The sequence below is a fragment of the Coregonus lavaretus genome (assembly GCF_964263955.1).
Source record: "Coregonus lavaretus genome assembly, chromosome: 12".
Taxonomy (NCBI): domain Eukaryota; kingdom Metazoa; phylum Chordata; class Actinopteri; order Salmoniformes; family Salmonidae; genus Coregonus; species Coregonus lavaretus.
In genome coordinates this window covers 34,846,877-34,863,322 of record NC_139999.1, presented here as the reverse complement: position 1 = coordinate 34,863,322, position 16,446 = coordinate 34,846,877, and the positions used below count along the sequence as shown (strand labels likewise).

The window sequence follows — 16,446 nt, the reverse complement described above, 5'->3', positions numbered from 1 at the left end:
TAACGTTACAAAAACGTTCTCTCTGCCTAGAATTGTTAGCTGGGATGACCTGACAAAAATGAAGACTCATAAATATCACTCTTAGGGTCCTGGGTTATTCATGACCGTGTGACCTGCCCAGTTCAGGGATTTTATTTCTCCATTTAAAAAAAAAATGTGTGTGTTGTGATTCTATTTGTAGCAGGACTCCCCTTGCCTCTCCTCTCCTCCAGGTGTGGCCCAGTGTGTGTGTGTGTGTGTGTGTGAGACATGTCGGATAAGATGTCCAGTTTCCTACACATCGGGGACATCTGCTCCCTGTATGCAGAGGGCTCCACCAACGGCTTCATCAGCACTCTGGGGTGAGTTCATTTCACCTATCCCTTTTATCCTTTAGATATTATCACTTACCATCCCAAATGAATGGCAAACATGGGCACAATCTAATGTAGTCATTTTAGATGGTGCCTATATCTTTCCCATTCATTTGGGATGGATAAATTACTGAAATGTGGCTACAGGAACATTAGATAATTAGCTATGAATGTAAGTCATTTAAGTCCAAAAAATTTTTCACTTTGAGCACCTGCCCCTCCAAAGGTATGTGCACAGCCCTGAGTGATGCCATTCAAAAGCAGTCAGCTTAATCTATTCAGCAGATGCCATGGGACTTGAACTTATCTGGACATTAGGGCACATTTGAGGTCTGAACATGTCTGATAGACTTTAATTTAGGAGGGAACTATCCCTTTAAGGGTGAATTCATAGCTTCGTATAAACTTGAAAAAGTCATAAAGGTACTGCCATCAAAGCTCTGCAGTGCATATACACTGCTCAGAAAAATAAAGGGAACACTTAAACAACACAATGTAACTCCAAGTCAATCACACTTCTGTGAAATCAAACTGTCCACTTAGGAAGCAACACTGATTGACAATAAATTTCACATGCTGTTGTGCAAATGGAATAGACAACAGGTGGAAATTATAGGCAATTAGCAAGACACCCCCAATAAAGGAGTGGTTTTGCAGGTGGTGACCACAGACCACTTCTCAGTTCCTATGCTTCCTGGCTGATGTTTTGGTCACTTTTGAATGCTGGCGGTGCTTTCACTCTAGTGGTAGCATTAGATGGAGTCTACAACCCACACAAGTGGCTCAGGTAGTGCAGCTCATCCAGGATGGCACATCAATGCGAGCTGTGGCAAGAAGGTTTGCTGTGTCTGTCAGCGTAGTGTCCAGAGCATGGAGGCGCTACCAGGAGACAGGCCAGTACATCAGAAGACGTGGAGGAGGCCGTAGGGCAACAATCCAGCAGCAGGACTGCTACCTCCGCCTTTGTGCAAGGAGGAGCAGGAGGAGCACTGCCAGAGCCCTGCAAAATGACCTCCAGCAGGCCACAAATGTGCATGTGTCTGCTCAAACGGTCAGAAACAGACTCCATGAGGGTGGTATGAGGGCCCGACGTCCACAGGTGGGGGTTGTGCTTACAGCCCAACACCGTGCAGGACGTTTGGCATTTGCCAGAGAACACCAAGATTGGCAAATTCGCCACTGGCGCCCTGTGCTCTTCACAGATGAAAGCAGGTTCACACTGAGCACATGTGACAGACGTGACAGAGTCTGGAGACGCCGTGGAGAACATTCTGCTGCCTGCAACATCCTCCAGCATGACCGGTTTGGCGGTGGGTCAGTCATGGTGTGGGGTGGCATTTCTTAGGGGGGCCGCACAGCCCTCCATGTGCTCGCCAGAGGTAGCCTGACTGCCATTAGGTACCGAGATGAGATCCTCAGACCCCTTGTGAGACCATATGCTGGTGCGGTTGGCCCTGGGTTCCTCCTAATGCAAGACAATGCCAGACCTCATGTGGCTGGAGTGTGTCAGCAGTTCCTGCAAGAGGAAGGCATTGATGCTATGGACTGGCCCGCCCGTTCCCCAGACCTGAATCCAATTGAGCACATCTGGGACATCATGTCTCGCTCCATCCACCAACGCCACGTTGCACCACAGACTGTCCAGGAGTTGGCGGATGCTTTAGTCCAGGTCTGGGAGGAGATCCCTCAGGAGACCATCCGCCACCTCATCAGGAGCATGCCCAGGCATTGTAGGGAGGTCATACAGGCACGTGGAGGCCACACACACTACTGAGCCTCATTTTGACTTGTTTTAAGGACATTACATCAAAGTTGGAACAGCCTGTAGTATGGTTTTCCACTTTAATTTTGAGGGTGACTCCAAATCCAGACCTCCATGGGTTGATAAATCTGATTTCCATTGATAATTTTTGTGTGATTTTGTCAGCACATTCAACTACAGTGGGGAAAAAAGTATTTAGTCAGCCACCAATTGTGCAAGTTCTCCCACATAAAAAGATGAGAGAGGCCTGTAATTTTCATCATAGGTACACGTCAACTATGACAGACAAAATGAGATTTTTTTCAGGAAAATCACATTGTAGGATTTTTAATGAATTTATTTGCAAATTATGGTGGAAAATAAGTATTTGGTCAATAACAAAAGTTTCTCAATACTTTGTTATATACCCTTTGTTGGCAATGACACAGGTCAAACGTTTTCTGTAAGTCTTCACAAGGTTTTCACACACTGTTGCTGGTATTTTGGCCCATTCCTCCATGCAGATCTCCTCTAGAGCAGTGATGTTTTGGGGCTGTCGCTGGGCAACACAGACTTTCAACTCCCTCCAAAGATTTTCTATGGGGTTGAGATCTGGAGACTGGCTAGGCCACTCCAGGACCTTGAAATGCTTCTTACGAAGCCACTCCTTCGTTGCCCGGGCAGTGTGTTTGGGATCATTGTCATGCTGAAAGACCCAGCCACGTTTCATCTTCAATGCCCTTGCTGATGGAAGGAGGTTTTCACTCAAAATCTCACGATACATGGCCCCATTCATTCTTTCCTTTACACGGATCAGTCGTCCTGGTCCCTTTGCAGAAAAACAGCCCCAAAGCATGATGTTTCCACCCCCATGCTTCACAGTAGGTATGGTGTTCTTTGGATGCAACTCAGCATTCTTTGTCCTCCAAACACGCCGAGTTGAGTTTTTACCAAAAAGTTCTATTTTGGTTTCATCTGACCATATGACATTCTCCCAATCCTCTTCTGGATCATCCAAATGCACTCTAGCAAACTTCAGACGGGCCTGGACATGTACTGGCTTAAGCAGGGGGACACGCCTGGCACTGCAGGATTTGAGTCCCTGGCGGCGTAGTGTGTTACTGATGGTAGGCTTTGTTACTTTGGTCCCAGCTCTCTGCAGGTCATTCATTAGGTCCCCCCGTGTGGTTCTGGGATTTTTGCTCACCGTTCTTCTGATCATTTTGACCCCACAGGGTGAGATCTTGCGTGGAGCCCCAGATCGAGGGAGATTATCAGTGGTCTTGTATGTCTTCCATTTCCTAATAATTGCTCCCACAGTTGATTTCTTCAGACCAAGCTGCTTACCTATTGCAGATTCAGTCTTCCCAGCCTGGTGCAGGTCTACAATTTTTGTTTCTGGTGTCCTTTGACAGCTCTTTGGTCTTGGCCATAGTGGAGTTTGGAGTGTGACTGTTTGAGGTTGTGGAAAGGTGTATTTTATACTGATAACAAGTTCAAACAGGTGCCATTAATACAGGTAACGAGTGGAGGACAGAGGAGCCTCTTAAAGAAGAAGTTACAGGTCTGTGAGAGCCAGAAATCTTGCTTGTTTGTAGGTGACCAAATACTTATTTTCCACCATAATTTGCAAATAAATTCATTAACAATCCTACAATGTGATTTTCTGGATTTTTTCTGTCATAGTTGACGTGTACCTATGATGAAAATTACAGGCCTCTCTCATCTTTTTAAGTGGGAGAACTTGCACAATTGGTGGCTGACTAAATACTTTTTTTCCCCACTGTATGTAAAGAAAAAAGTATTTAATAAGATTATTTCATTCATTCAGATCTAGGATGTGTTATTTTAGTGTTCCCTTAATTTTTTTGAGCAGTGTATAAAGGACTTTTGTCTGTGGTGATGGTGTGTGAGTCCCCATATTAAGATGAGTGTGTGTTTGAGAGAGGAATGCTGTGGAAATTAATCACAGAAGAGATGGTGTGGCCTGTGTCAGTTAACCTCTTGAGAAAGTTTGTGTTTATCGTGGTTGGGAGGTACTGGCAAGAAGGGCTGTGTGTGTGTCGGGTGGAGGGGTCTCTACTGTGCTGCTCAGGGGCCCCTCTGCCTTCTGCGGGCCACTGATAGAGAGTGGTTTGGAGGAGTTTGAAAAATGGCGTTCCCACTTTTCCCAAAGAACAGGGCTGGGAGAACTAAGCCTTTTGATGTGGAAGTGGAGGTCTGGTCCTGGGTGGCTCCATGACCATGATAGTATGTATACTTTACTGGGAAGAATTGGAAGTAAGTGGGAAGCAATGAACACACAATGACAAGACGTGTGTGTGTACGGGCACCAGCATGCTTGTGGACGAGAGAGAGATAAAGTACATAGGGCCATAATACCAGTGATTACTCCTGGAAGGCAGCACTGCTGCAAAGAAAGATGTTGGCGCTTAGATGGCATTCACCTCACTCTCCCAATTCACCAGTGGATACATTTACTATTAGAATTATCGACAGCGAGAATGAATGGTCCTAGTCAAGGAACAATTGAAGCCTGGAAAAATATGCTTGACTCAGTAAAGAATAATCTCAGCTAAAGCCCAACACGTACAAATAAACAATCTATACAGCCCAACACATACAAACAATTGGATTGGATGGAGACATGTTGGCTGGGTGGGGTTGGGGGAATTGGATGGGAGGTTGTGGGTGGAGGCCCATTTTTTTTTTTTCTCGTATATATTGAATTTATTATTACTTAAACTTTATAATAGGATCAAAATGGTCAATACTTTGTAATTATGTACCTTTTGGTAATGTGTTTTTATTTTATTATTTATGATTTGTTTCTTATTCTTCTGAGTGGCAGCCAATAGGTACAATGCATGAAATAATTAATTTAAAATATATTACTATTTTTACTCTACTACATTCCTAAAGAAAATAATGTATACTGAACAAAAATATAAATGCAACAATTTCAACGAAGGAAATCAGTCAATTGAAATAAATAAATTAGGCCCTAATCTATGGATTTCACACGACTGGGAATACAGATATGCATCTGTTGGTTACAGATACCTTAAAAGAAAGGTAGGGACGTGGATCAGAAAACCAGTCAGGATCAGGCTATTGATTGTGTCCTGTGGAATATTGTCCCACTCCTCTTCAATGGCTGTGCAAAGTTGCTGGATATTGGCGGGAACTGGAACACGCTGTCGTACACGTCGATCCAGAGCATCCCAAACATGCTCAATGGGAGACATGTCTGGTGAGTATGCAGACCATGGAAGAACTGGGACATTTTCAGCTTCCAGGAATTGTGTACAGATCCTTGAGACATGGCAGTGCATTATCATGCCGAAACATGAGGTGATGGCGGCGGATGAATGGTACGACAGTGGGCCTCCAGGATCTCTTCACAGTCGCTGTACATTCAAATTGCCATTAATAAAATGAAATTGTGTTCATTGTCCGTAGCTTATGCCTGCCCATACCATAACACCACCGCCACCATGGGGCACTCTTTTCACAACGTTGACATCAGCAAACCGCTCGCCCACACGATGCATACGCGTGGTCTGCGGTTGTGAGGCCGGTTGGACGTACTGCCAAATTCTCTAAAACGACGTTTGAGGCAGGTTATGGTAGAGAAATTAATATTAAATTATCTGGCAAAAGCTCTGGTGGACATTCCTGCTGTCAGCATGCCAATTGCATGCTCCCTCACAACTTGAGACATCTGTGGTATTGTGTTGTGTGACAACTGCACATTATAGTGGCCTTTTATTATCCCCAGCACAAGGTGCACCTGTGTAATGATCATGCTGTTTAATCAGCTTCTTGATATGCCACACATGTCAGGTGGATGGATTAGCTTGGCAAATGAAAAATGCTCACTAACAGGGATGTAAACACATTTGTGCAATTTCTTTTAGAGAAGTATGCTTTGTGTGCATATGGAACATTTCTGGGATATTTTATTTCAGCTCATGAAACATGGGACTAACACTTTACTTGTTGCTTTTTATATTTTTGTTCAGTGTACTTTTTACTCCATACAGTGAGGGGGAAAAAAGTATTTGATCCCCTGCTGATTTTGTTTGTTTGCCCACTGACAAAGACATGATCAGTCTATGATTTTAATGGTAGGTTTATTTGAACAGTGAGAGAGAATAACAACAAAAATATCCAGAAAAACTCATGTCAAAATTGTTATAAATCAATTTGCATTTTAATGAGGGAAATAAGTATTTGACCCCCTCTCAATCAGAAAGATTTCTGGCTCCCAGGTGTCTTTTATACAGGTAACGAGCTGAGATTAGGAGCACACTATTAAAGGGAGTGCTCCTAATCTCCGTTTGTTACCTGTATAAAAGACACCTGTCCACAGAAGCAATCAATCAATCAGATTCCAAACTCTCCACCATGGCCAAGACCAAAGAGCTCTCCAAGGATGTCAGGGACAAGATTGTAGACCTACACAAGGCTGGAATGGGCTACAAGACCATCGCCAAGCAGCTTGGTGAGAAGGTGACAACAGCTGGTGCGATTATTCGTAAATGGAAGAAACACAAAAGAACTGTCAATCTCCCTCGGCCTGGGGCTCCATGCAAGATCTCACCTCGTGGAGTTGCAATGATCATGAGAACGGTGAGGAATCAGCCCAGAACTACATGGGAGGATCTTGTCAATGATCTCAAGGCAGCTGGGACCATAGTCACCAAGAAAACAATTGGTAAAACACTACGCCGTGAAGGACTGAAATCCTGCAGCGCCCGCAAGGTCCCCCTGCTCAAGAAAGCACATACAGGGCCGTATGAAGCTTGCCAATGAACATCTGAATGATTCAGAGGAGAACTGGGTGAAAGTGTTGTGGTCAGATGAGACCAAAATCGAGCTCTTTGGCATCAACTCAACTCGCCGTGTTTGGAGGAGGAGGAATGCTGCCTATGACCCCAAGAACACCATCCCCACCGTCAAACATGGAGGTGGAAACATTATGCTTTGGGGGTGTTTTTCTGCTAAGGGGACAGGACAACTTCACCGCATCAAAGGGACGATGGACGGGGCCATGTACCATCAAATCTTGGGTGATTTCCCTCAGCCAGGGCATTGAAAATGGGTCGTGGATGGGTATTCCAGCATGACAATGACCCAAAACACACAGCCAAGGCAACAAAGGAGTGGCTCAAGAAGAAGCACATTAAGGTCCTGGAGTGGCCTAGCCAGTCTCCAGACCTTAATCCCATAGAAAATCTGTGGAGGGAGCTGAAGGTTCGAGTTGCCAAACGTCAGGCTCGAAACCTTAATGACTTGGAGAAGATCTGCAAAGAGGAGTGGGACAACATCCCTCCTGAGATGTGTGCAAACCTGGTGGCCATCTACAAGAAACGTCTGTCCTCTGTGATTGCCAACAAGGGTTTTGCCACCAAGTACTATGTCATGTTTTGCAGAGGGGTCAAATACTTATTTCCCTCATTTAAAATGCAAATCAATGTATACAATTTTTGACATGTGTTTTTCTGGATTTTGTTGTTGTTATTCTGTCTCTCACTGTTCAAATAAACCTACCATTTAAAATTATAGACTGATCATGTCTTTGTCAGTGAGCAAACAAACAAAATCAGCAGGGGATCAAATACTTTTTTCCCTCACTGTACATTTCCCCTGACACCCAAAAGTACTCACTACATTTTGAGTGCGTAACAGGACAGGAAAATGGTCCTCATCAAGAGATCATCCCTACTGCCTCTGATCTGGCAGACTCACTAAACACAAATGCTTCGTTTTGGAGTGTGCCCCTAACTATCCGTTAATTTAAAAAACAAGAAAAGCGTGCCATCTGGTTTGCCTAATATAACGAATTTGAAATTATTTTTACTTTTATACTTAAGTATATTTTTGCAGTTACATTTCCTTTTGATACTTTAGTATATTTAAAAACAAATACTTTTAGACTTTTACTCAAGTAGTACGGTATTTTGCTGGGTGACTTTCACTTTTACTTGAGTCATTTTCTAATAAGGTATCTTTACTTTTACTCAAGTATGACAATTGGGTACTTTTTCCACCACTGTCACAAACAAACCCAATCACACACACACACACACACATATACACACAACATATACAACTTCAAAAGTCAAAGAATAGGAGCTTCAGGCGTTAACATGACCTACACATCTGCAGAGCTGGGAACCTAAGGCTACAGCTTATGGAGTAATTCCTTTTCAAATTTACCATCAGTGTGCTCTTTAACCTCTTACCCTCAATCCTTCAGGGATAGGATGGTAGTAGAGAGAGGGGAGGGTATTGTCATAGACCCTCTTTTCTGACAGGTTACTATTATACAATAACTCCTCAAATGAATCCTAAACACACAGGTCATACTCTGATACCAATGTCGTTATGACAAATGCTTTTATAGGCTTGTGTTTACTTTGTCTGACACCTCACACGGTTGACATCACTTGCCCTCTCCAAGAACCATCTGGTGCGTGCACACACAGACACACAGACCGACTGCAGTAATCACACTCAAACACCAAGATACATAGATACATACAGTTGAAGTCTGAAGTTTACATACACCTTAGCCAAATATATTTAAACTCAGTTTTTCACAATTCCTGACATTTAATCCTAGTATAAATCCCCTGTCTTAGGTCAGTTAGGATCACCACTTTATTTTAAGAATGTGAAATGTCAGAATAATAGTAGAGAATGTTTTATTTCTTTCATCACATTCCCAGTGGGTCAGAAGTTTACATACACTCAATTAGTATTTGGTAGCATTGCCTTTAAATTGTTTAACTTGGGTCAAACATTTCGGGTAGCCTTCAACAAGCTTCCCACAATAAGTTGGGTGATTTTTGGCCCATTCCTCCTTACAGAGCTGGTGTAACTGAGTCAGGTATGTAGGCCTCCTTGCTCGCACACGCTTTTTCATTTCTGCCCACACATTTTGTATAGGATTGATGTCAGGGCTTTGTGATGGCCACTACAATACCTTAACTTTGTTGTCCTTAAACCATTTTGCCACAACTTTGGAAGTATGCTTGGGGTCATTGTCCATTTGGAAGACCCATTTGCGGCCAAGCTTTAACTTCCTGACTGATGTCTTGAGATGTTGCTTCAATATATCCACATAATTTTCCTTCCTCATGATGCCATCTATTTTGTGAAGTGCACCAGTCCCTCCTGCAGCAAAGCATTCCCACAGCATGATGCTGACACCCCTGTGCGTCACGGTTGGGATGGTGTTCTTCGGCTTGCAAACCGCCCCTTTTTCCTCCAAACATAACGATGGTCATTATGGCCAAACAGTTCTATTTTTGTTTCATCAGACCAGAGGACATTTCTCGAAAAAGTACGATCTTTGTCTCCATGTGCAGTTGCAAACCGTAGTCTGGCTTTTTTATGGCGGTTTTGGAGCAGTGGCTTCTTCCTTGCTGAGCGGCCTTTCAGGTTATGTCGATATAGGACTTGTTTTACTGTGGATATAGATATTTTTGTACCAAGGTCCTTTTCTGTTGTTCTGAGATTGAATTGCACTTTTTGCACCAAAGTACATTCATCTCTAGGAGACAACGCGTCTCCTTCCTGAGCGGTATGACGGATGCGTGGTCCCATGGTGTTTATACTTGCGTACCATTGTTTGTACAGATGAACATGGTACCTTCAGGCATTTGGAAATTGCTCCCAAGGATGAACCAGACTTGTGAAGGCCTACAATTTGTTTTCTGAGGTCTTGGCTGATTTCTTTTGATTTTCCCATGATGTCAAGCAAAGAGGCACTGGGTGTGAAGGTAGGCCTTGACATACACCCACAGATACACCTCCACTTGACTCAAATGATGTCAATTAGCCTATCAGAAGCTTCTAAAGCCATGACATCATTTTCTGGAATTTACCAAGCTGTTTAAAGGCACAGTCAACTTAGTGTATGTAAACGTCTGACCCACTGAAATTGTGATTCAGTGAATTATAAGTGAAATAATCTGTCTGTAAACAATTGTTTGAAAAATTACTTGTTATGCACAAAGTAGATGTCCTAACCGCCTTACCAAAACTATAGTTTGTTAACAAGAAATTTGTGGAGTGGTTGAAAAACGAGTTTTAATGACTCCAACCTAAGTGTATGTAAACTTCCAACTTCAACTGTATATGCATACATACACTACCAGTCAAACGTTTGGACACACCTACTCATTCAAGTTGTGCTTTTTTTTAAACGTTTTTTTTTACATTGTAGAATAATATTGAAGACATCAAAACTATGAAATAACACATATGGAATCATGTAGTAACCAAAAAAGTGTTAATCAAATTAAAATATATTTTATATTTGAGATTCTTCAAATAGCCACCCTTTGCCTTGATGACAGCTGTGCACAGTCTTGGCATTCTCTCAACCAGCTTCATGAGGTAGTCACCTGGAATGCATTTAAATTAACAGGTGTGCCTTCTTGAAAGTTAATTTGTGGAATTTCTTTCCTTCTTAATGTGTTTGAGCCAATCAGTTGTGTTGTGACAAGGTAGGGGGGTATACAGAAGATAGCCCTATTTGGTAAAAACCAAGTCCATATTATGGCAATAACAGCTCAAATAAGCAAAGAGAAATGACAGTCCATCATTACTTTAAGACATGAAGGTCAGTCAATCCGGAAAAATTTCAAGAACTTTGAACGTTCAAGCCATCAAGCGCTATGATGAAACTGGCTCTCATTAGGACCCGCCACAGGAAACGAAGACCCAGAATTACCTCTGCTGCAGAGGATAAGTTCATTACAGTTACCAGCCTCAGAAATTGCAGCCAAAATAAATGCTTCACAGAGTGCAAGTCACAGACACATCTCAACATCAACTGTTCAGAGGGGACTGTGTGAATCAGGCCTTCATGGTCGAATTGCTGCAAAGAAACCACTACTAAAGGACACCAATAATAAGAAGAGACCTGCTTGGGCCAAGAAACACAAGCAATGGACCTGGCCTCTACAATCCCCCTGACCTCAACCCAATTGAGATAGTTTGGGATGAGTCGGACCGCAGAGTGAAGGAAAAGCAGCCAACAAGTGCTCAGCATATGTGGAAACTCCTTCAAGACTGTTGGAAAAGCATTCCTGGTGAAGCTGGTTGAGAGAATGCCAAGAGTGTGCAAAGCTGTCATTAAGGCAAAGGGTGGCTATTTTAAAGTATCTCAAATATAAAATATATTTTGATTTAACACTTTTTTTTTTGGTTACTACATGATTCCATGTGTTATTTCATAGTTTTGATGTCTTCATTATTATTCTATAATGTATAAAATAGTACAAATAAAGAAAAACCCTTGAATGAGAAGGTGTGTCCAAACTTTTGACTGGTACTGTACATACAAGTCGGAAGTTTACATACACTTAGGTTGGAGTCATTAAAACTCGTTTTTCAACCACTCCACAAATTTCTTGTTAACAAACTATCGTTTTGGCAAGTCGGTTAGGACATCTACTTTGTGCATGACACAAGTAATTTTTCCAACAATTGTTTACAGACAGATTATTTCACTTATAATTCACTGTATCACAATTCCAGTGGGTCAGAAGTTTACATACACTAAGTTGACTGTGCCTTTAAACAGTTTGGAAAATTCCAGAAAATTATGTAATGGCTTTAGAAGCTTCTGATAGGCTAATTGACATCATTTGAGTCAATTGGATGTGTACCTGTGGATGTATTTCAAGGCCTACCTTCAAACTCGGTGCCTCTTTGCTTGACATCATGGGAAAATCAAAAGAAATCAGCCAAGACCTCAGAAAAATAGTTGTAGACCTCCACAATTCTGGTTCATCCTTGGGAGCAATTTCCAAACACCTGAAGGTGCCACGTTCATCTGTACAAACAGTATAAAGTATAAACACCATGGGACCACACAGCCGTCATACCGCTCAGGAAGGAGACGCGTTCTGTCTCCTAGAGATGAATGTACTTTGGTGCGAAAAGTGCAAATCAATCCCAGAACAACAGCAAAGGACCTTGTGAAGATGCTGGAGGAAACAGGTACAAAAGTATCTATATCCACAGTAAAACGAGTCCTATATCGTCATAACCTGAAAGGGCACTCAGCAAGGAAGAAGCCACTGCTCCAAAACCGCCATAAAAAAGCCTGACTACGGTTTGCAACTGCACATGGGGACAAAGATCGTACTTTTAGGAGAAATGTCCTCTGGTCTGATGAAACAAAAATAGAACTGTTTGGCCATAATGACCATCGTTATGTTTGGAGGAAGAAGGTGGTTGCTTGCAAGCCGAAGAACACCACCCAACCGTGAAGCACGGGGGTGGCAGCATCATGCTGTGGGGGTGCTTTGCTGCAGGAGGGACTGGTGCGCTTCACAAAATAGATGGCATCATGAGGAAGGAAAATTATGTGGATACAATGGGGGGAAAAAAGTATTTAGTCAGCCACCAATTGTGCAAGTTCTCCCACTTAAAAAGATGAGAGAGGCCTGTAATTTTCATCATAGGTACACGTCAACTATGACAGACAAATTGAGAAGAAAAAAAATCCAGAAAATCACATTGTAGGATTGTTAATGAATTTATTTGCAAATTATGGTGGAAAATAAGTATTTGGTCACCTACAAACAAGCAAGATTTCTGGCTCTCACAGACCTGTAACTTCTTCTTTAAGAGGCTCCTCTGTCCTCCACTCGTTACCTGTATTAATGGCACCTGTTTGAACTTGTTATCAGTATAAAAGACACCTGTCCACAACCTCAAACAGTCACACTCCAAACTCCACTATGGCCAAGACCAAAGAGCTGTCAAAGGACACCAGAAACAAAATTGTAGACCTGCACCAGGCTGGGAAGACTGAATCTGCAATAGGTAAGCAGCTTGGTTTGAAGAAATCAACTGTGGGAGCAATTATTAGGAAATGGAAGACATACAAGACCACTGATAATCTCCCTCGATCTGGGGCTCCACGCAAGATCTCACCCCGTGGGGTCAAAATGATCACAAGAACGGTGAGCAAAAATCCCAGAACCACACGGGGGGACCTAGTGAATGACCTGCAGAGAGCTGGGACCAAAGTAACAAAGCCTACCATCAGTAACACACTACGCCGCCAGGGACTCAAATCCTGCAGTGCCAGACGTGTCCCCCTGCTTAAGCCAGTACATGTCCAGGCCCGTCTGAAGTTTGCTAGAGTGCATTTGGATGATCCAGAAGAGGATTGGGAGAATGTCATATGGTCAGATGAAACCAAAATAGAACTTTTTGTTAACTCAACTCATCGTGTTTGGAGGACAAAGAATGCTGAGTTGCATCCAAAGAACACCATACCTACTGTGAAGCATGGGGGTGGAAACATCATTGCTTTGGGGCTGTTTTTCTGCAAAGGGACCAGGACGACTGATCCGTGTAAAGGAAAGAATGAATGGGGCCATGTATCGTGAGATTTTGAGTGAAAACCTCCTTCCATCAGCAAGGGCATTGAAGATGAAACGTGGCTGGGTCTTTCAGCATGACAATGATCCCAAACACACCGCCCGGGCAACGAAGGAGTGGCTTCGTAAGAAGCATTTCAAGGTCCTGGAGTGGCCTAGCCAGTCTCCAGATCTCAACCCCATGGAAAATCTTTGGAGGGAGTTGAAAGTCTGTGTTGCCCAGCGACAGCCCCAAAACATCACTGCTCTAGAGGAGATCTGCATGGAGGAATGGGCCAAAATACCAGCAACAGTGTGTGAAAACCTTGTGAAGACTTACAGAAAACGTTTGACCTGTGTCATTGCCAACAAAGGGTATATAACAAAGTATTGAGAAACTTTTGTTATTGACCAAATACTTATTTTCCACCATAATTTGCAAATAAATTCATAAAAAATCCTACAATGTGATTTTCTGGAAAAAAAAATCTCATTTTGTCTGTCATAGTTGACGTGTACCTATGATGAGAATTACAGGCCTCTCTCATCTTTTTAAGTGGGAGAACTTGCACAATTGGTGGCTGACTAAATACTTTTTTCCCCCACTGTATATTGAAGCAACATTTCAAGACATGGCTTAATGGCTTAAGGACAACAAAGTCAAGGTATTGGAGTGGCCATCACAAAGCCCTGACCTCAATCCTATAGAACATTTTTGGGCAGAACTGAAAAAGTGTGTGCGAGCAAGGATGCCTACAAACCTGACTCAGTTACACCAGTTCTGTCAGGAGGAATGGGCCACAATTCACCCAACTTATTGTGGGAAGCTTGTGGAAGGCTACCCGAAACGTTTGACCCAAGTTAAACTATTTAAAGGCAATGCAAATACTAATTGAGTGTATGTAAACTTCTGACCCACTGGGAATGTGATGAAATAAATAAAAGCTGAAATAAATCATTCTCTCTACTATTATTCTGATATTTCACATTCATAAAATAAAGTGGTGATCCTAACTGACCTAAGACAGGGGAGTTTTACTAGGATTAAATGTCAGGAATTGTGAAAAACTGAGTTTAAATGTATTTGGCCAAGGTGAATGTAAACTTTCGACTTCAACTGTTCAAACACACACACATACACACTCACTCTCTCACACACACACACACACACACACACACACACACACACTGCAGTAATCATACTCAAACACCAAGATACATACAACACAACACACCATTAGAAGTGTGGGCCCAACAGACGGCATTCTCCAACTCTCACAAACTAGAGTTGGAGTAGAAAGCCTGATGGGACAAATCAAAGGTTAGAATTTGAACAATGCAGTATGATTCCAGGGCTTTAGTCTGAGAATCCTCTTGTCTTTTAGGAGGCTTGTTCTCTTGTCCTGAGGGGGATTGTACAGTAACTGGAATTGGACAGTAACGAATAGGGTCAGACAATCACATTTTTATCAGTTCTCCACAAGATAAACATGTTTACTGTCAGTGTCTATGTGTGTGATAAATCTTGCTCACATAGATCTATCTAACAAACACAAACACAGGCTGCACATTAAGCAAACGTCACTCAGATGCTCAGTATAGCTATGCTGTATAATGTTCTGCAGAGGTTGACACGGTAGACAGGAGCCTCAGTGTGTTGTCATGTTCAGAGAGGTGTATCCCTGGTGCAGACAGGTCCTGTCTACATGTGTAGTACGACTGACCGTGTGTGTGGACACTCCACGAGTCAACAGGAACACGACTGGGATGGATGTGGGATCTGTCCGGGGTCGGGGCGATCCTTATTCCGAGCCAGTAAAAAGCTAAATTTGTCACTGGCAGGAATGCTAGCTAGTCCACCCACTGGCAGCAGCCAGCTAATCCTCACTCTCATTTCTTCATCATTGTGTGGACTGTGGAGGAGCAACGGCGATACAAGAAACATCACGGTGAAATCACAAGTATGTGATTGGTCTAACGATAGTGACTAATGGAGTCAGGATAAACAGTGCTCTGTAGTTGAGCGTTATGAAAACATAGTGTACTTTTTATGTGTGTCCAATGGTGTTTTATTGCAGGATCTCGTGTTGACAATGTACCTAGATGTTATGGAGTTTCTTATTGTGTTAAAATACAAGCCTTCGATGTGCAAAGTTGCAGGTTTCCTACAAATATACCCTAACCCAAAATGAGTAACCCTTGTGGAAAAAGGTATACACCGGCTCGATTCGGTCTTATGTAGCAAAATTTGAAATTGTTTTTTTACATTGGATAAAAGTAGAAGCTCAGAGCTAGAAAATGGTATATCATACACTACATTTGAGGAACAATGGGAAAGTAATTCTGCTTTGAAAGAAGATAAACTTGTACCCCACTTTGCGAGAAAATGGCCCTTGAATGTTTCAGTACACTTACTGGAGAGCTAGCTCTTCTTTGTCTACACCCATTCAGCATCATTCACACCCTCTTAAGCCCCACCCATCTCTTTAAGGATTCACATGTGAGGCCATGTGCTAAACAGAGTGAGTAAGGTAGTGTACTAAACAACCAAAGATTTCAAGACCTAAAGGCTGGTTTATACTACGTCTATCGACATGTCTGTAGACAGTTTTTGCAGTGACATCATGAACATTCTGTTGTCGTTATGAAAAAGTATAAACACAAAAACGACAGCCTGCATGACATCAGCAGCCTGGTGGTCCAAAATAGCATAACTAGTGTATTTTAACACCAATAAACCCATCCATTTAAAAATGAATTTAGAATATATCAATCTAGCAAACCAGGCAACTAAAAGCAACTTTCTAAACAATGTTTTGGTTCGTTTCTAGCTTGGTAGCTAGCTAATGTTATGTTAGCTGGCTAGCCAGTTCAAATAATGACCATATGATATAGCTAACAACGTCTTAACTTGCATTCATTATAACAGGAAAATAAAGTTAATGGTGAGCTAATT

At 42.5% G+C, this 16,446-nt stretch overlaps 1 protein-coding gene across 1 annotated transcript in view; it reads left to right on the top strand.

The window, feature by feature from the left end:
* The window catches only part of LOC311138406 (inositol 1,4,5-trisphosphate-gated calcium channel ITPR1-like), a 154,623-nt gene that overhangs the window by 6,303 nt on the left and 131,874 nt on the right, over positions 1-16,446 (top strand). Inside the window, exon 2 of the mRNA XM_084173077.1 lies at positions 213-341. Within this exon, the coding sequence (XP_084029203.1) occupies positions 250-341 (92 nt within the window). The 5' untranslated portion in view covers positions 213-249. The remainder of the gene's footprint in view (positions 1-212; positions 342-16,446) is intronic.